Source organism: Portunus trituberculatus, chromosome 14, assembly GCF_017591435.1.
Source record: "Portunus trituberculatus isolate SZX2019 chromosome 14, ASM1759143v1, whole genome shotgun sequence".
Taxonomy (NCBI): Eukaryota; Metazoa; Arthropoda; class Malacostraca; order Decapoda; family Portunidae; genus Portunus; species Portunus trituberculatus.
Genome location: NC_059268.1, coordinates 14,704,184 through 14,723,773, shown reverse-complemented (window position 1 = coordinate 14,723,773; position 19,590 = coordinate 14,704,184). Strand labels below are relative to the sequence as shown.

Sequence of the window (19,590 nt, the reverse complement as noted above, 5' to 3'; positions counted from 1 at the left end):
TGAAGCTCTCTCTCTCTCTCTCTCTCTCTCTCTCTCTCTCTCTCTCTCTCTTCACTTGAATTGCCCCGTCTTCGACATTGAACATCTTCGGCATTTACTAATTGTCTCAACGGGAAGTTAGGCAGTTTAAGTCGTTTCTGTCTGTTTCTCTTATCATCCAGCTTCTAACTTTGTATAAGAACCTTTTATCATGGATCCTTGTATGGAACATGGTGTAGTACATGTAAGGTGGAAGAGAAGAACTTTTCTTTAATATCAATCTTTTAGCTAGAGCACAATCAAAAGTATTTCGTATCATCAAATTCTCTTGTTTTTAAGACTCTCTTCAGCCTTTCTCACAGCCGTAATATGCTGCATCTCTTGCTATCTTCTAGAGCAATTTTCACACTAAGTGCTCTTCTGATTTTGCTAACTGCATGTCTCCTTTGAGCGCTTCACTACACATGACTGCTTTCTTTCATCTCTATTCTACTTACCTCTCTATTTCAATTAAGAGCTTGTCAGTGTTTTCAATCATTCTTCCCTTTCTCTGGTAAACACTGCACATCCCTATCTGCTTCTGTATCTCCTCCCATCTATGACTTGAACTCTTTCAAGAAGGAGCTTTCACAACACTTGTTCTCCGTTTTTCGATAAAAATATTCTTTACTTTTCTTTGGGAACTGACACTCAATTAGACCTTTATTTTTTTCATTTTTTTGTTGGCCTTGGTCAGTGCCTCTCTTACATTTAAATAAATTGATAGATAAATAAAATAAAGTGAATTAAAAAGTTGGTACATTTTCTTCGGTGTGAAGTAAAGCAGTTACGTGACGATGGTGACCTACAAAATGTTAACAAGCTGTCATCCTCAACATGACAAAGGTAATCTTCCATCCTAAATAGGTTCGTTAACAGCACTTAGTTTGTGTCACTTAGCTAGGAAGAGTGTGTTAGGACAGGTGGGCAGCGCACACACCGACGCTTTAGTACTCACACCATTAGTACTGCTGCGGCTGAAGAGACTTGCTACTCTTCCTCTGAAAGCCTCTGTTTGCGTTACTAATGACATCATTAACACATTTTCACCGTGAATACCGCAGATGACACATTACTGTACAGAAAGTAAAGAAAATTTCATAGCTTTTTTTTTTTTTGTGGAATTACCGAACTGCGAACTATACGTAGAAAATTCCACCACAAACTCCGGCCGTGATGATGGTGTATATAAGAACACTGGCAGCAGCTTCCTAACTGCACTCGAAGGTTGAACCATGGCGAGGCAACAGGTCGCAGTGATCCTTCTCCTGGCGAAGGTGAGTCACTGCAATGCAGGATACACGTCACAGGTGTCATCTAACCGAAATTGTCTCTGGCTTTCCTTTTTTTTTCTTTCTGATAAGAATCATATTTGAAGTGAGTCATGTAGTCAATGTTACTGGCATACGTAAAAATAACAGAAAACATGATAATACTTTTGTCTGCTAGGTGGTGTGCGGCGGTGTAGTGGGCGGCATTGCAAGGCAGGAGACAGAATTGCAGTGCGGAGACACGCTCGCCATCGACTTCTCCAGCGGAAGCCCTGAGGTCCAGTGTGACTCTCCTTGTTTTCGCAGTGTGCACGTAAGTTTCTCGTGGCAAAGAAAATAATGGTGGCCAAGGCAGTGAGATACCTCCTGTTAAAATGCACCATGAAACTCCCCATAACTGTGTCTCGACAGGCGTGGGCTGCTGGACCAGTGTTCAAGCGTATGTCCGAACTGGAGCAGTATGGCTTGATGGTGAGACAAGAGTATGACGAGGACGGCAAGGTGTCGTGTTCACTCGTTGACGACATCTCTGGTCAGTCTTGCCCTAACAAGCAAAATGTTGTTTTACTTAATCTATACTGATGCAATTGTCACATAAAAATGATTATACACTAATGAAGATTGGTTCATCACTTAGTAATGTACCTGACACTCACTGTGTGCAGAGCCTCTGCGTGCACCAGGAAAAACCACCTGAAGCGTGGAATTATCATTTTGTGATTGTTTACATTATATAATTTATTTCCAGACACTAGTGCCATACAGTCATCTCTTCTGGCTGAAGCTTGCTCCTCAGTGACTCCCTTCACCACCACCACTACTGTTGGCACTGGAGTGACAGAAGTCACTTCCACTACCACCGGCACTGGAGGCCCCTCTGGAGTAACTGGCTCAACCACCACTGGCACTGGAGGCCCCTCTGGAGTGACTAGCTCAACCACCACTGGCACTGGAGTGACTGGTTCAACGACCACTGGCACTGGAGGCCCCTCTGGAGTGACTGGCTCAACCACCACTGGCACTGGAGTGACTGGTTCAACCACCACCGGCACTGGAGGACCCTCTGGAGTGACTAGCTCAACCACCACTGGCACTGGAGTGACTAGTTCAACCACCACTGGCACTGGAGGCCCCTCTGGAGTGACTAGCTCAACCACCACTGGCACTGGAGTGACTGGCTCAACCACCACTGGCACTGGAGTGACTAGCTCAACCACCACTGGCACTGGAGGCCCCTCTGGAGTGACTGGCTCAACCACCACTGGCACTGGAGGCCCCTCTGGAGTGACTAGCTCAACCACCACTGGCACTGGAGTGAGTGGTTCAACCAACACTGGCACTGAAGGCCCCTCTGGAGTGACTGGCTCAACCACCACTGGCACTGAAGTGACTGGTTCAACCACCACTGGCACTGGAGGCCCCTCTGGAGTGACTAGCTCAACCACCACTGGCACTGGAGTGACTGGCTCAACCACCACTGGCACTGGAGTGACTGGTTCAACCACCACTGGCACTGGAGGCCCCTCTGGAGTGACTAGCTCAACCACCACTGGCACTGGAGTGACTGGCTCAACCACCACTGGCACTGGAGTGACTAGCTCAACCACCACTGGCACTGGAGGCCCCTCTGGAGTGACTGGCTCAACCACCACTGGCACTGGAGGCCCCTCTGGAGTGACTAGCTCAACCACCACTGGCACTGGAGTGAGTGGTTCAACCAACACTGGCACTGAAGGCCCCTCTGGAGTGACTGGCTCAACCACCACTGGCACTGAAGTGACTGGTTCAACCACCACTGGCACTGGAGGCCCCTCTGGAGTGACTAGCTCAACCACCACTGGCACTGGAGTGACTGGCTCAACCACCACTGGCACTGGAGGCCCCTCTGGAGTGACTGGCTCAACCACTACTGGTAATGGAGGTTCCTCTGGAGTGACAGAGACCACCACCACCACCACTGGCACTGGAGGTCCCTCTGGAGTAACAGAGACCACCACCACTGGCACTGGAGGTCCCTCTGGAGTGACTGAGTCAACAGTCACAGAAGAAACGACGACTGTTACAGTAGAATCGACAACTCTGATTGAATGTGTAACGGAAAAAGAAACAGAAATCACAACACTCCCACCGACAACAACAGTGGTGCCCACCACTGCTGAGCCACGTTGGGCCTGTGAGAGTGGATGGTCACTCTATGAGTCCTCATGTTACCAGATTGACAACAATGTTAAGTTTGACTGGGTGCAAGGTGAGATCTACTGCAATGCTCTTGGTGCAGAATATGGCAAGATCACAACTGCAGATCAGTCTTCCTTCCTTAGAGGTAATGTCCCTAAAAGTTTACTTGCTCTCTCAATGACTTCAAGTATGACAAATATATTATCACATTCAGTTTAGATGGTATTCATGAATCAATAACCAGAAGTCTCTTATCTAGCCCAATATATATATACAAGTAAGTAACAGTATTCATTTGGGAGTTACAATTTATTCATGTTTCATGAATTCAGTTGTTCTAGCTGTCTTAGGGAGGTGGTGGCATAGTGGATAAGGTGGTGAGCGTGGGGATCAGGCAGACGTCCACGTGTAGATTTGAATCCCACCATATGCCGCTTTGAAGCTATGCCACTTGTCAAGTGGTTTAGAGTTACCTACATGTCACCATGATACATAGTTAGCTCCTAGGTGGTTGCACCAAAGATGCACCTAGGTGGTGATATGGGCCTTAATATGGGTACCACTATAAATAAAATTGCCTGCACCACTAATGGGTGGGAGCTTAACAGCACTTCCCACATATACTCTTCAAGTATGCCTACAGGTGCTATAGGCCATAACAAAAAAAAAGAAAAGTTTTTTTTTCTTTCCAACAATGTTCAAACTATGAGTGCTACCATATATGTTGTTATCTAATATTGGTCTTCTGTTCAGTCTTGTGGTATTCCTCACTGGGATTCTTTTGGGTATATTGTTAGTGAATGTTTCTCAGTGGAGTCTTTTTTAAATTTCAGACCTCGCAACTGATGATACATGGATTGGTTTGACTGACCAGAGCACTGAGGGAAGCTTCATCTGGACAGACAGATCAGTACCTGTATACACTGGGTACGTCAAACAAGAGAGAGAGAGAGAGAGAGAGAGAGAGAGAGAGAGAGAGAGAGAGAGAGAGAGAGAGAGAGAGAGAGAGGCAAAAAAGTGAAGGGAAATCTGAAGTATATATATTATGTTGAATATGGATAAATCTGCAATGCGGAGCAAGGAAATGAACTGAGTAAGGTAAGGGAGGTAGTGAGATGTTTGCATTTGGCAGGTGGGCATCTGGAGAACCTAACAGCGCTGGGGAAGAGGACTGCACTGAAATGAGGAAGGTTAAGGACTTCTGGTGGAATGACTCCTCTTGTGGAAACATAAAGAGGTGGGTCTTGTCATGGTGTATGTGGTGGCAGTGGAAGTAGTAGTAGTAGTAATGGTGGTGGTGAAAGTAATGTTGATAATGGTAAAGAAAATTGAGTCACTGATTATTCTGATAGTAATGGTGGTGTAGTAAAAATGATGATAATAATAATGACATGTGTTGGTAGGGAGGTAGAAATTATGGCAATGATAATTATTGGTGGTGTTTTCAATGATGAAAATGAAGGTAAAAAGTTTCTACTTCTGAAAGTATTAATTTACTTTTCTCTTTGTTGTGCAGGATTTTGTGTCAGAAACCAGCCACCAGGGTGAACTAATGCCTGCCAGTCTGCACGCCCATACCCAACGCTTCTCCCATCAGTTTCACATATCGCTACATCACTACTACCTGTCTGATGTACTTCAGTGTCAAATGTTGCAGAGACTGATGTGTGAGAGCCACAACCATCTCTAACCTCACTATCTTAATAAAAATGTTAACCTCAGTTATATAGTACTTTGATTTACAAGATGCCTGTTTCACCTTGTATTAATGTATGAAGTGATTGTATTTTTTTGTGCAGTGGAATCCAAGTCCACACCTCACTGTTAATTGGGAATGTAGTGTGTCTACTGGTGCTGACATAATGAAGCATGCTGGAATTAGCACACAGGCAAGTGAGCAATCTATTCCTGCAGAATGCTACATGGAACTCATCTGTACTCTCTGTTCCATGGAAAAGTGACATTTCAGTTTTGATTGTATCATTGTGACAAAGAATTTTCTTACCATTTCTTCATATTTATAAGAGAATACATCTTATGTTTTCACTAGGTTACAATGTTTTCCTGGAGACAGATTTGTGCGTGTGTCCACCGCTCCAGCATTCTGTTTCCACATCAGTGCAGTGATGTGGTGGCAGTGAGGAAAACACATTAATTGATTTATAGTTTATTTCAAAATAAATATTATGTACAGCTTTAATGTCATACTTATCTACGAAAGACTGATCCCAGTATTTAGTGCGAGTGATCCCACATGACAGCTTGATTTGTTTGTAGTTCACTGCGTGAGAGAGAGTGTGTGTGTGTGTTGAGTGTGTGTGATTCTGCTATCAAAATCTCTAACTAGCATTTCCTTGTAAAAATGCATATAATCATAATCTACATTATATTCTTTGTGGGAACAAGAACATAACAAGCTGATTGATGAATTTGTCATTGTGATGGAGTGTGAAAGTCAGGAGAAGATGGAGTTGATATTAACTGCACTATCAAACAATGTATAAAAATATAAGCATCAAAATGATTGCCACGGTCAGTAGAAAGTGCTACAGCTAACATCGTATTTGTACAAGTAGAACGGGATCAAGAAGCCACATGGAATGACATTATTTGATGGTTTTGTTCGCTGTGTGTGTGTGTGTGTGTGTGTGTGTGTGTGTGTGTGTGTGTGTGTGTGTGTGTGTTTTTGTGTAACATGGTGACAATATCATTATAGGAAGAGCCTGAGTGCAACATTGCCACATGCATTACAATCAGTCATTGCACAACAAGCTACAGATGACACCATCAGAAAGAAGCGTCTCACATGATTGATATCCTGGTCATCATTGATGGAACTGTAAGTAACATATTTCATATTTCACAGTAACTTTACAACCCTGGAGGTCATTCACGGAGGTGTCGTAATAGGCAGTGTGTCACACGCTGGGCTCTCCTCTAACAGACCAGGTTAATCAATTCATACCGTCTATTTACCTACACTTTGTATTTTGCTGTGATGATTCCTAGAATGGTCTTGCAGAGTACATTTTTTTGGTTTTGAAATGTAATTCCAGCCTACTTAAAAACCATTACACAATATACAGAGATCATTAATTAAGTCTTCACATCAAACTCAAGCTTCAAGAACTTCAATCACGGTACTGTAAAATTTTGCAAAAAGTGAGCATGCAGAAATACTTCATACCACACATCACGTTGATCATTCAATTTCTACGCTAGTCAATGATAACCTTGTAAAATTATTTTTGAAGAGGAGTTAAGGAATGCAACAATATGTACAGATATACATTCTACCACTATCAGCATATGTCATGCTACACTTATGATAAAATTATCTTTATAATACCTTCATCACTGGCTTCATGCACTGATATCACAAGGTACAAAGTTGGGAACATATATGTTTGCATTCATTTGCTAATTCACTTCCAGTTACAGAACAGTTTAAATCACAACTTTTTGAAAGACAAGCCATCCAGTGTGGGGGCTTCCTTAAGAAGGCATCACTCACTCATAGAGGGAAGTTCCAATAGCTGCCTGGTCACCAGCAGCTACATGACTAGCTTTGAGGAGTATGGTGACATAATTACACTGGGAAGACATATAGTGCCATAGGTACAAAGGGAGGGCATGACACAGGTACAATGGTAGTGCTAAGCAACACATTTGTAGCTTTACTACTCTAGATGATGTGACTTTATAGACGAAGTACACATGGTGATTTTAAGTCAGTTGTTGTAAAGAAAGGTTTGTTTTTTCATAAAACATCACTTCTTGGCTTGATGAACACTGTACAAGTTTAAGACAAAAATATCAGTGTATACAAACACAACACAGCATTAGTACGAGGTTGGCACAAGCAACACTGTAGTACTAGGTGTGTGCTGGGAGCATTTTTCCTTATTCACTTACCATTATGTACAAGCACTATCACGTCCGCACACTACCCGTCACCCAGCCCGCAGTGACAGACACCTTGTGGTAGATGCCGGGCTGGTGGTCCACAGCACAGCCAAAGCCTGCTGAGGTGATGCCTGCCAACACCCACCGTCCATCCTTCTCCACCACCAATGGTCCTCCAGAGTCCCCCTACAGGAGCAAAGGAAGTTTACTGTATGTTTTCTTACAATTTCAGGTCTCTTATTTTCAACAATTTTCTTGCAGATGGGAGGGTCATGGTCAACAAGTGAGTAGTAAAACAATAGTTAGGTGGACTTACCAGACATGCATCCATCTTGCCTTGGGAATGGCCAGCACAGAACATCTCATAATGCAGCTTGACATCAATACCCTTGTGGTGATGCCAGGAAAGACATTCGTCGTTGCTGATGATTGGCACCAGTACCTTCCTCAGTATGTTGGTACCCGTTTTTCCTGAGAAAAATTAGTGCCTTCAGTGCACATGAATTGGCATCAGAATAACAATGCTAACTGATTAAAAAAAGTATAAGGTTCTGGAAAAAATTTTGTGACTTGGAGCCCTGTCATCACTTACCGAAGGAGTTATCTGTCTTGCCCCAGCCAGCCACAATGCCTACATCCCCAATGAAGTTGTCATTAGGATCAGGTAGACAGATGGGCAGGATGTTGGCTCGGTAGATGACAGGGCGGTTGAGACGCAGCACTGCAATATCATACCTGTGGAGAAGAGAGGCACACTTCAGCTGTTCTGTCCCACAAATATAACAGACAATCTACCAATGAAAGTACCAGGGGCAAGACTTACAAATATCTGTGGTCACAGCTTTGGATGACTAGATTGATATGTGACCTAGTGTTGATGTTTGTTGTAAGCCTTTGGACCCAGTTTGGTTTGCTGAGCTGCCTGCCAGCCCAAATATGGGAACATGAAGTCGACTAACCTGTCAGGTTGTGTAAGCATGTACTTGAACATGGGATGAATCCTCTTCTCCACAACAGCAAAGGTTTCCTTGGGCAGCGGCTCTTCATGCTCCCCGGTGTCTTTGGTATCAAACTCTCCAAGATGAACTGTGATCTGGTTGAGCCGTGCCCTAAAAAACAAAAAAATTTTGCTGAATTTGATAAAAATCACTTCTTCAACTTTAACAAAATATAATGTGAATCTCTCTTTTAAAGCATTAAATGGGAATATAACTTCTTGTTTACTTGAATCTTTTAACATAGCATTTCCAAGAGTAAATATAAAGAGCATGAGGGAAGAAGCGATCAGCCCAGTATGTTGCACTTCACTCACTTGTGGACACAGTGGGCTGCAGTGGCTACAAAGAAGTGGTTCACCAGCACACCACCGCATTGGTACCCAGAGATGCGAATGTGTGCCTGCCAGGGGAACTCACCAAATCTGGCCTCGTCCCCGCCTATGATTCTTTTAGCAAACTGAGATATTCTGGGAGTGCCACAGCCTGAAACACGACGATGCTTGGTACGGGAGAGTGAAGACTTCGTACCACCTTTGTCAGGAGAACAATTTGATGAGGTTTCCTTCCGTGTCAGGAGCATGTGACGTGCATTCTATATAACAGCATTAGACTATCATATACAAATTAGTATGTATTCACTGTATCTCAATATTCAATTAGTGTTGTTTTTCATGATGTCATGACAAACACAAGTAACATTTAACATGTGCTTTCTAATATAGAAATTGCATCACATGCTCCTTACATTACTGAACCTTACTATGTGCACTACACTATGGTTTATATATATATATATATACATACATTTATTTATATGCAGTTGTTGCAAGCATGCATATTTATATCCGAGAAAAGTACATGCTTAGTATAAAAAGGATGCTAATGATCAAGCCTTTCTGAATACTAGCTGTAAGTGACAAGAATAATGTATTCCTGCACATGATGGAGGCTTCATGGTGAGCTTTAACATGATAATCATTACAGTCCTGAGGAGCCGAGGCTGTGGATGCTACAATGCAAGGTGAGGTGTCTGAGAGTCATCTCAGACTTTGTCCCTTGAAGAGATGAGCCACAGGGATGGATCTGTCATCCAATGTGGCAGAAATACTAAAGGATGCTTTCAGGAAAACAATCATCTTTCTTGTGTACTCATCACACTCCCATATTGATGCTTTGCAGGATAACTCAACACACGATGAATAAAATAATGCGCATCAGACACACAAATGACCCAATCAATACACAGTAAAATATCTTAAGTCACTTATCCTTACAATAAACGTTGTGCTTAATACGACTAATCTACCTGGTTCATTAACCCCAGCGCTGAGCTGCAGGTTGGGCTCAATGGAGGCAGCTTGGAACTGTCGATGCTGTTGTTGCTGCTGTTCTGGCTGCTGTTGGAGAAGCTGTGTGTCCGGTCTTAGGACAGGGTCCTCTCGAACTGGAATGAAACCTTAGTCATTCAGGAACAACAGGAATTTGTCACCTTTGTGCCACCGACCAGTCCGTACCTTTAGTCAACAGTGGTGAGGTCAGGCTGTCAGTCTCTGACTTTTTCAGAGGTTAACATAAAAGCTAATACATAGTTGCAAACCAGGATGTCAGAATTCAGACATTATTGTGACACAAGATGCATCTTTAACAATGGTATGTTATCTGCATCCACTCAGCCAATGAAGTGACTAGTACTGTGTACACATAGCAAACAACATTTTCTTATAACCATTCTTGTGTATTCTTTGTAACAAGTCAAGGAAGGTTAAGGTTCATAATGCCCTTCAATTTATGCTCAAGGATACAAAGAGCTCCTTGCTTGTACTGGTTCCGGCAAAGGCCACAGCTCTCACTTAGAGGGCAAGCACATGTGTGGTAAGAGGCAAGGTGTGGGGAATGGATGGACTATGGAATCACAATACAACACCATCACTGCCTCATAACATGGATGTGCTTAACTTTCATTAATGTGAAGTTTTCCTGATTTATGAACAATCACAAATGAGACAATGACTACAGAACACTAGTGCATGCTTTGTGCTAAAGATAATGCTGGAAACAGTAAGGCATTTCACACACTTCCTAATGTCATCAAGCATACCTTCAAATGCACAACCCTCAAGAACCCCAACATTTGCTAACTTCACTAGTAAAGTATCAGCAAGGGTTTATAATTTGACACACTCTCTAGGCAGAATATGACAAATGAAGTGTCTTAAGGACAGGAGCAGTTGATGGAGTAGACAAATACTACAGTTTGTGGCACTGAATTATGTCATTGATCTCTAAATCAATTATGAGTTCAGTGGTGCATTCCCATCATGTCTTACACTGTCAACTTAAGTAAATTATGCTGGTAGATAAAACACCAAACAGTATAAATACTGTATGTCACCTAAAAATAAAAATCATGAATGTTTCTCTTATTTTGTGTAGGCATTTATCATCAACTTATCCATTTAATTTATTAATCTATTTACTTATTTGTCTATTCATTTACAAGCTATTCTAGAGCTAAAGTACACAATATAATTATGTACAATGAGGAAGAAAAATCACAAGCTTCAATATCTATTCGGAGAGGATTCTAGAAAACAGTGAGAAGAACATTCCAAGATGGAACAAGGAAGGCATCATACAGGGCAAGGTGGAAGGGCGTACAGCAGGTGGAGGCAGCAGGAATGTACCAGACAGCAAGATGCCTTTACCATTTCACCAACAACATGGTGACACTAAGGAAAGTATTCCCATACTTGTAAGCAAAGAGAAGACTAGTGAGCCACGAGGGCAACATGCTCACAGCACTTCCATGGGCGAGGCGCTACACTACACGCTACAGGTGGAGTGAGACTGTCAACACAGCCTTGGTGACAAGCTACTTGCACTACAGTGCGAGTTGATGAAGGGAGAGTGCAGACAAACATTACCTGGGATGCGGTTAAGGCCCCAAGGTCGAGGTCTAAAATAAGGTCTTGGACGACGATGGAGGGGTAACCTTGGACGAGCAACTGCAAATGACAGGCACAAGTTACAGTCAATCTGTCAAGTCCTCCGTCTACACATGCGTCAGAAAAAAAAAAAAAAAAAAAAATTGAGTGCAAAACTTGCTTCTCTGTCATTAGGAAGATTAATTACATAGAGGAAAGAAGATCTACAATGTGAAAGATATTCTATGTGTCTTCATTGGAGTCTATGATGGTTTGTGCAGACATGGTCTCTGAGACTCTAACTGAATTGAGTCGTGTACGAATTGCTACTCTTGTACTGTGTGCAGTGTCTGGGAAAACTACTCATACTTTAAAATACACATCCATATCATCTCTGCATTTTTCCTACACATTTCATGCACTTGTGGTGAGGTGCTGACATACTATGTTTGTTGCAGTGTGAACTTAAAAAGATGAGTGAGGGTCGTGCAGGACGTGGTGCGGGGGTAGGAAAGGGTGTACACTGTACACGTCTGTCTGTCTGTCAGTCTGTATCAAGGATTAATTCCTCCTTTTCTTAGGAGGTGAATGTGTAAAGGTAATTAATCGAACTACTAAGAAGAACATACATAAATTTAGTGTGTGAAGTATGTCAATAGTAACTTAATATATATTTGTCGAAATGTGGATCTCTTGGTCAGATTGAGGACAGGAGAATGAAGATCGAGACAGAGGCCACAAGAGCGTCTCATTTGCCACTGAATAAAATACAAAAACTATAAACAAGTTATGATCTAAAACCTGAAATGAATTATTAATACTGAAAAAAATATATGTATATGCATTGGAAAATCAGAGCTGTACACTGAATGATAAGGAAAAAGAAGAAGAAGAAAAAAAAAAAACTAACTGTAATTTACAATCTCTTCGGTAAGACCTGAAAGAAATGTGTTTGTTCTGACTCACTAGGACGGTTGACCATGGGAGGAGGTTGTCTGCTGAAGATATTCATGTGTCTGACAGCATCGGACCTGACGGTGGCCATGGTGGGGACGCAGCACGTGTAGAAGAAGCCTCCACCACACTTGTTAACAAAGGTGCCTGTGGATGAGGAACATTGTGGGACTGGGACTTAAGACTCATATTCTGAAACACTTCTGCGCCTCACTGCACCTTCACTATTTGCAAAGGGCTCTAATTGATGTGACACTGGTTTTTACGGATGTTTCTGTAATTCTAGTGACACGTCAACAAGTTTTCTGCATTATCAACAGGAAAAATGCTCCTCAGAACTCAGCTAATCGTCTCTGTAGTCTTGGAAAATGCTCGCATTGAGAGAGCTACGGAAGCTTTTCTGAATATGGCTCTGAGTGTGTGACGATGGTAAGGTGTACACGTGTGTATGTCTGCGTGAGTTGCAACCAGAAACACACCTCTGGCTCCTAACTAGACGATTTCTAACAAGTTATTTATTTATTTTTTTCATGTTATGGCTTATAGCTACTTGAAGAGTATATGTGGGAAGCGCTGTTCAGCTTCCGCCCATTCGTGGCGCAGGCAATTTTATTTATAGTGGTACCCATATTAGGATCCATATCACCACCCTAGCGCATCTTTGGTGTAATCACCATAGAACCTGGGTATTATGGTGACATGTAGGTAACTTTAAACCACTTGAGAAATGGCATAGCTTCAACGCGGTATGTGGTGGGATTCGAACCTACGTCTGCATGGACGTCTGCCCGATCCCACGCTCACCACCTCGTCCACTAGTCGCCACCATCTCCCTAATGTAATGTACTATGAGGGCAAAGTGCGAAGGTGTCTGCATCAGAAAACACCTAAAGAACCAGATAAGTAATTTCTTGTCTTTGGAAACAGTTTCAATGAGAAGGAAGTGTTTCAAAAGACGGGTGGTACTTCAAGACTCACCTCCGCGGATAATGCAGGTGAGGACGAACGTGCACGCCGCCTGAATGCCGTCATGGAGGCAATAATCCGGCAGCGTGAAGATCCCTCTGATGAAGCGAGCAACATCAGTAGTAGTAGTCTCTGTGAGGAAGGAATAGAAGAGAGTGAGTGTTGAGTGATTCGATATTGTCTCCGGAGAGAGAGAGAGAGAGAGAGAGAGAGAGAGAGAGCGGATGATGTAAGCTTCACTACATATCCTTACAATGGGAGTCCACACAGGTATAACAGCCAACACTGACCATTGAGCAGGTCACAGGAGTACTCACGCTGCGCAGAGGCCGGGGAATTGGAGAGGTGGAGGGAGAAGAGTAGGAGGAGGAAGAGGAGGAGGCTGTTCATGGAGGCTGGTACTCCTCCCCATCTTCCCTCACCCATGACGTCACCACATCAACCTGCAAAGAGAGAACAATGAAGATTAGAAAACGATGAAGCAAAGGAACAGGAAAGAAAATACTCTCATCGTTCAGAGAGAGAGAGAGAGAGAGAGAGAGAGAGAGAGTGTTTTGTCGGCCACTTCACTGAAATCTTGAACCAAAACTTAAGTGAAGTGATGAAGCGAAGATATTACTCTTCCTCACGCGTAACTCTGAATTGCCACACCTCTGACCCCCGTGCACTGCTTAACTAATGAAGAAAAGTACGGATAAACATTAGACTATTCGGTTTATTCTACTACGGATCTACATAATAAGTGAATCTCGACAAATATGGAGTTTATCTCATTCTGTTCACGGCGGGAGGCAGCGGCGTGACAGAAGGGAGGTTGTCATTTCATGAATTAGTATTATCTCTCTCTCTCTCTCTCTCTGACAGTGACTAACGGTGTTACAGAATGGCGTCATCTGCTTGATTAATTTTCAAGGCAAGATATGGTGTTTTGTGAGTCTCTCTCTCTCTCTCTCTCTCTCTCTCTCTCTCTCTCTCTCTCTCTCTCTCTCTCAATTTCCTTCCATACATCTCTTACATATCTTTATTTTTTTTCCTTCGTGGTTCTCCTTGTCACATCTCTTTTCTCTTCTTTTTTATGAGCTACACGAAGTCCTCCAGTGAAGTGTCACGTGTGTGTGTGTGTGTTACTTTTCATTTCCCAAGCTGACGTACCCTCAATAAAGGAAGACAGAGAAAAGATAAACACGGACGGAGACGAATAAGGTAATAAGAGAGGAGAAGCTGAATATCCGGCTTGGAGAAGAAACCTGAGACACTACAACTACTACCACTATCATCTCTGTCACAGCAACATACCTACCTCACATCTACGGCTCGTATTCTCAAACACTTCTGCGCTTCACCCCCACTATTTCAAAGGGCTTTATTTAAATTTACCTGAGTTTTTAAGGTATATATTTTCAGTTCTAGAGGCAGAATGACAAGATTTCTACATTATCAACAGGAGAAACACTTTTGTAAACCCCGCTTATTATTTCTGTGACCTTAGAAAATAGTCATGATGAGAGAGCAAAGCGCTTCTGAATACGTACCGTTCAAACCACAGAAACACAGATATAGTTCTTTCCCATATATTTCTCTTTTCTCTCCCTGTGAATTGCGTTTCTTTTACTGATTTCCTTGAGGTGTAATGATAAACGGCAAGTCATCCTCATAACGGCTCCTTTTAATACCAGCGGGTTAGAGGCTCTGTTATATTCTTCCCGCGTGAAGGCCGTGTTGCCTCACCGTCACTACCTCGTCCCCCAAAGTGAAGCTAATCACGCCAAGGGAAAATTACTCGCAGCGTTCAGAACGTTGTATTGGAGTTTAGTAAATTGATGTTGAACGAGTCTCCCGTATTATGTTCTCGTTTTCTTTGATAAATGTAGTAGCAAGCCTTTAAGGTATGTTTTGTGTTTGAGAGAGAGAGAGAGAGAGAGAGAGAGAGAGAGAGAGAGAGAGAGAGAGAGAGAGAGAGAGAGAGAGAGAAAGAGAGAGATATCCGTATTCAGAAATGCCTTCCCTTCTCACTGCGACAATTTTCCCAAGGCCACAGAGACAACTATCTTGATTTTCAAGATGGTTTTCTCCTTTTGATAAACTAGAAATGTTGCCAATCCATCATCAGAACCATAAAAATACTCTTAAAAACACGAGTATCTTCAACTGGAGCCTTTGGAGAGCAGTGATAGTGAGAGCAAAGCGTTTCAGAATATGGGCCTCTAGAGAAAGACATTACTATTAACTAGATCAACACGACGCCTTCCTTTCTTTCCCTGTTCCTTCCCTAATCGCGGCGACAGATGCACGAACGACGAAAGTGAGCAAACACCGGGGACTCAAACCAGCTGACGGCGGCGGGGATGGTAGCGGTGGTGGTGGTGGACTTTCCTCGTCCCACATTTGAGCTACCACCACACCAGCACTGTCACAGTCAACACTATAACCTGCCACCACCGCACCACCACCAATGCTTAACGAATACTCGCCACCTTGGGAGGAATGCTGACATTGACACCATTAGAGTCTCGTGAGCCTTGCCGAACGTTCCTTTCTATGTCACTGGTGCGGAGAGGCGAAGGAAGAGCGGAGGATTGACTGGGGGAGGAGGCTGGTCAGTGGTGTGGTGTGCGGGACCTTGACACATAATGGTAGGGGTCGGTATGGCTCATCTCTCGTGGTCTTATCATCCTACTGTACGTAATCTATTGACTCTTTGTGACAGGAAGGGAAGGAAGTGTGTGTGTGCATTGTTTAGCTTTACTGTTACTCTTGCTGTTATTGCTTGCTATTGTAAGCTTAAGTAACCACAAAGATGTTCCTGAGACTAGTAATAGAAGTGTGAACTCTGAATAAAGACATGTTTCGTGATTTCAACAAAGGGAAGGAAGTGTGTGCATTGTTTGGCCATAATGTTACTCTTGTTGTTGTTGCTTGCTAGTGTAATATTATGTAAGTGCAAAGATGTTTCTCAGATTACTAGTAAAAGTGTGAACTCTGAATGCAGACAGATTTTGTGATTTCAACAAAGGGAAGGAAGTGTGTATTGTTTAGCTATACTGTTACTCTTGTTGTTTGCTAGTGTAAGGTTCCTCTGAAATCTAATAACAGAAGTGTGAACTCTGAATAAAGACAAATTTCGTGACTTCAACAGAGGGAAGAAAGTGCGTGCCTTGTTTGGCTATACTGTTACTCTTGCTGTTGTTGCTTGCTAGTGTACGGTTACGTAACTACAAAGGTGTTCCTCAGACTAGTAATAAAAGTGTAAACACTGAATAAAGACAACAGTTTCGTGACTTCAGCAAATTTTTTCCTATCTGATTTTCTCTTTTTGTCACTTGTAATTATACGTTCATTAGCGCCATTAATCAGTCTCCCTTCACTTCTCCACTATGACAATTAGGTTCAACAGAGTGATTCGCTACGTGGGTTCACAATTCGATGAGTGAACAGGCGGTGAAAGGTTTGCATACCTCATCAAGTGACATTAACGATTCCGCAGGGCTGTAAATGTGTAAATGTCTACTTCCTCAAAAAAAAAAAAAAAAAAAAAAAAAAGAAAAAGAAAAAAAAAAAGAAATAACGAGTTTCATGCAACCCACGTTTCACTAGACTGGTGCTTCTTGAATCATTAACGGTAAAAATAGAAAATGAGAGAGGAAGAGGAGGAGGAGAGGAGAGAAAAGAAAAGAAAAAAAAGAAGACCCCTATCCAATTCCTCGTTTCTGGAGTCTTAAATACTGAGAGAGAGAGAGAGAGAGAGAGAGAGAGAGAGAGAGAGAGAGAGAGAGAGAGAGAGAGAGCAATTCCTCGTCCTCGGAAAAGCGCCAAATCCACGCACTTCAAATGAATCCTGCAGTGGCGCGCGTCATTCCCACCACAGAAGAGCCGAGGGTTTAAGGGAGAGCAGGGAGAGCACCCGGTGGCGGCCCCATTACTGAGAGAGAAAGTTACGGAAGTGGACCAGTAGGCTTTCCGCGGCGGTCCGGTGCGGTGCCTCTCCAATGACTGCCTCGTGGGAGAGTGAGTGCTTGGCTCGGCCCGCCCACTGCTGCTACTCGGCCCACGTTCAAGCATCTTCAAGGGATTCGTTATTGCGGCGTGTGTTTGGCGTTTATAAGTATTACTTTTACTATTATTGCAATTAGTGGTGGTAGTAGAAGCAATGTGTTAAAGGAAGGGCACTTAGGAATGATCTATTGTCATCTTTTCTAGGGAGACTGTTAGACAACTTCTGAAAAACGATAAGAATACGATAAGGGAGGCATTTATAAGTATTACTATTACTATCATTATCATCAGTGGTGGTAGTAGAAGCAATGTGTTAAAGGAACGGCAGAGAGAAAGCACTTAGGAATGATCTATTTTCAGCTTTTCTAGGAAGACTGTTAGAGAACTACAGAAAAAAAAAACGATGAGAGGCCTTTTTAAGTATTACTATTACTATCATTATCATCAGTGGTGGTAGTAGAAGCAATGTGGTAAAGGAAGGACAGTGAGAGAGCACTTAGGAATGATCTAATGTCAGTTTTTCTAAGGAGACTGTTAGAGAACTACTGAAGAATGATAAGAATGGCATTTATAAGTATTATTATTACTATTATTATCGCTAGTAGTGGTAGAAATGTGGTGAAGGAAGGGAAGAGAAGGAGCACTTAGGAATGATCAGTCAGAGTTTCTAAGGAGACTGTCGAGAAATATTGAAAAATGTTAAGAATGTCATTTATTTCTATTACACTTATTGTCATTAGTGTTGATAGTAGTAGCAATGTAGTAAAGGAAGGGAAGAGAGGGAACATATAGAAATGATCAGTTACCTTTTCTAGGGAGACTGCCAGAGAACTATTAAAAAAAAAAAAAACAATAAGTACAGTGGAGGTTAATGACAGTTACTCGATTTCTCACCACAGTATAATTCACACTCATCCCTCGCCACCTCGCCGCCTCAGGCATGAATGGTGTGAGAACGTACTGCGAGCCACGATGCACAAACAGGAAGGTAATGGTATATAGTGGTTCGAGTAATGGTAATGCTGCTTTCTGTTGTTGTTACCAGATGAGACCATGAACAGCAGCAGCAAGGGAAACATAAAGAAACGAAACGGTATTACTATTCATCTTACCATTACCATTATCAATAGTAATAATACAACCACATCACCATCACCAACATTGAATATAACCAGCATTCACGACAATACAAACAAAACCCAACGTTCTTTCCTCATAGAAGTCAGGAAAAGCAGGGCAGTCGAAGTGGAGGAGGGTGGTGGCGTGAGAAAGGACCTCCCCAACTCACACAAATATGCAACCATCAATTTCAGGAGTTAAGTGGCAATGGTCAGCTAGATAATAAAGGCATTTGTTACCTTGGGAGAGTTTCTAATAGGGTGAATTATCTCGCGAGCAGGAGTCACGTGGTTGTCGGGAGATGGTACACGGGATGGTGGAAAGCCGCAAGGGGAATTAGTCAGTCAGTCAGTCAGTCCCGCGAGCTCCTTATGCTAGTGTTGGGAGGCTTTGTGGCTTGACTGGGGGAGGCTGTGGTGGGAATGTAAGGCTGGTGAATGGGCGGAACAGGAACATGAAGTAGTAGTAGTAGTAGTAGTAGTAGTAGTAGTAGTAGTAGTAGAAGAAGACGAAGAAGAAGAAGAAGAAGAAGAAGAAGAAGAAGAAGAAGAAGAAGAAGAAGAAAAGAAAAAGAAAAGAAAAGAAAAAGAAAAAGAAGAAGAAGAAGAAGAAGAAGAAGAAGAAGAAGTAGTAGTAGTAGAAGAAGTAACTGAAGAAGATTAAGAAGATGAAAAGATAGTAACAGAGATGGTGTTAAAATTTACATGAGTTAATGACATCTCTCTCTCTCTCTCTCTCTCTCTCTCTCTCTCTCTCTCTCTGACAACATGTTTTGTTTTAGTGTGTGAATCGTATACATTAATGTGTGTGTGTGTGTGTGTGTGTGTGTGTGTGTGTACAAGTCATTCACATATACAATGCAAAAATTAACCAGCGAAACGTCAATTCATCACGCTCGAACCTATAATTTACACACACACACATACACACACACAACACACATACATACACACACACACACACACACACACACACACACACACACACACACACACACACACACACTTCCTCACATTGGCGTCCACGAATCATCCATCTTAATTAAACACACTTCATTAGTAAGAATAAATAAAAACAAACAAGACAATGAAACTAACAATAGCACAAAAAATCTACCTTATAAAAATAGAATAGTTTCGAAACAGAGCGCCGTTATCATCACAGCAAAAAAAAAAAAAAAAAAAATCATGTATATTCAATTCTAATTAAAGATCTAACGCATAACTTAAATACACTCTTGCATCAACACGGTGAAAATAACGA

At 42.4% G+C, this 19,590-nt stretch overlaps 2 protein-coding genes across 12 annotated transcripts in view; one reads left to right on the top strand and one right to left on the bottom strand.

The window, feature by feature from the left end:
• Positions 1 to 1,165: 1,165 nt before the first annotated feature.
• LOC123503828 (putative per-hexamer repeat protein 5) lies at positions 1,166 to 5,192 on the top strand. 3 transcript variants are annotated; one of them, XM_045253890.1, is made up of 8 exons: positions 1,166 to 1,295; positions 1,468 to 1,602; positions 1,701 to 1,821; positions 2,038 to 2,682; positions 2,785 to 3,612; positions 4,301 to 4,394; positions 4,600 to 4,704; positions 4,984 to 5,192. In XM_045253890.1, the coding sequence occupies exons 1-8, from the start codon at positions 1,254 to 1,256 to the stop codon at positions 5,018 to 5,020; spliced, it is 2,007 nt and encodes a 668-aa protein (XP_045109825.1). In that variant the 5' UTR covers positions 1,166 to 1,253; the 3' UTR covers positions 5,021 to 5,192. The 3 variants fall into 3 exon arrangements, with proteins under 3 accessions (XP_045109825.1, XP_045109826.1, XP_045109824.1); XM_045253891.1 differs by having other exon boundaries at positions 2,038 to 2,706; positions 3,097 to 3,612; XM_045253889.1 differs by having other exon boundaries at positions 2,038 to 3,612.
• A 430-nt stretch (positions 5,193 to 5,622) lies between these two features.
• Positions 5,623 to 19,590, bottom strand: part of LOC123503830 (serine protease 33-like) — a 71,196-nt gene continuing 57,228 nt past the window's right edge. For 6 of the 9 annotated variants that reach the window (XM_045253896.1, XM_045253898.1, XM_045253895.1 and 3 more), the window contains 10 exons: positions 13,533 to 13,658; positions 13,228 to 13,347; positions 12,262 to 12,396; positions 11,296 to 11,376; positions 9,678 to 9,815; positions 8,686 to 8,902; positions 8,333 to 8,482; positions 7,966 to 8,108; positions 7,690 to 7,844; positions 5,623 to 7,559 (listed from right to left, as the gene is read on the bottom strand). In XM_045253896.1, coding sequence (XP_045109831.1) covers positions 7,401 to 7,559; positions 7,690 to 7,844; positions 7,966 to 8,108; positions 8,333 to 8,482; positions 8,686 to 8,902; positions 9,678 to 9,815; positions 11,296 to 11,376; positions 12,262 to 12,396; positions 13,228 to 13,347; positions 13,533 to 13,641 — 1,407 coding nt within the window. In that variant the 5' untranslated portion in view covers positions 13,642 to 13,658 and the 3' untranslated portion in view covers positions 5,623 to 7,400. The remainder of the gene's footprint in view (positions 7,560 to 7,689; positions 7,845 to 7,965; positions 8,109 to 8,332; positions 8,483 to 8,685; positions 8,903 to 9,677; positions 9,816 to 11,295; positions 11,377 to 12,261; positions 12,397 to 13,227; positions 13,348 to 13,532; positions 13,659 to 19,590) is intronic. The other 3 variants (XM_045253901.1, XM_045253902.1, XM_045253903.1) reach the window with 3 other exon arrangements.

Bases quoted from the DNA above. Each gene is read 5' to 3' on its own strand.
- LOC123503828 (XM_045253889.1), top strand. From the start codon at position 1,254: ATGGCGAGGCAACAGGTCGCAGTGATCCTTCTCCTGGCGAAG. The intron at 1,822-2,037 runs GTCAGTCTTGCC...ATTTATTTCCAG, and splicing joins ACTCGTTGACGACATCTCTG to ACACTAGTGCCATACAGTCA. The intron at 3,613-4,300 runs GTAATGTCCCTA...TTTAAATTTCAG, and splicing joins TCAGTCTTCCTTCCTTAGAG to ACCTCGCAACTGATGATACA.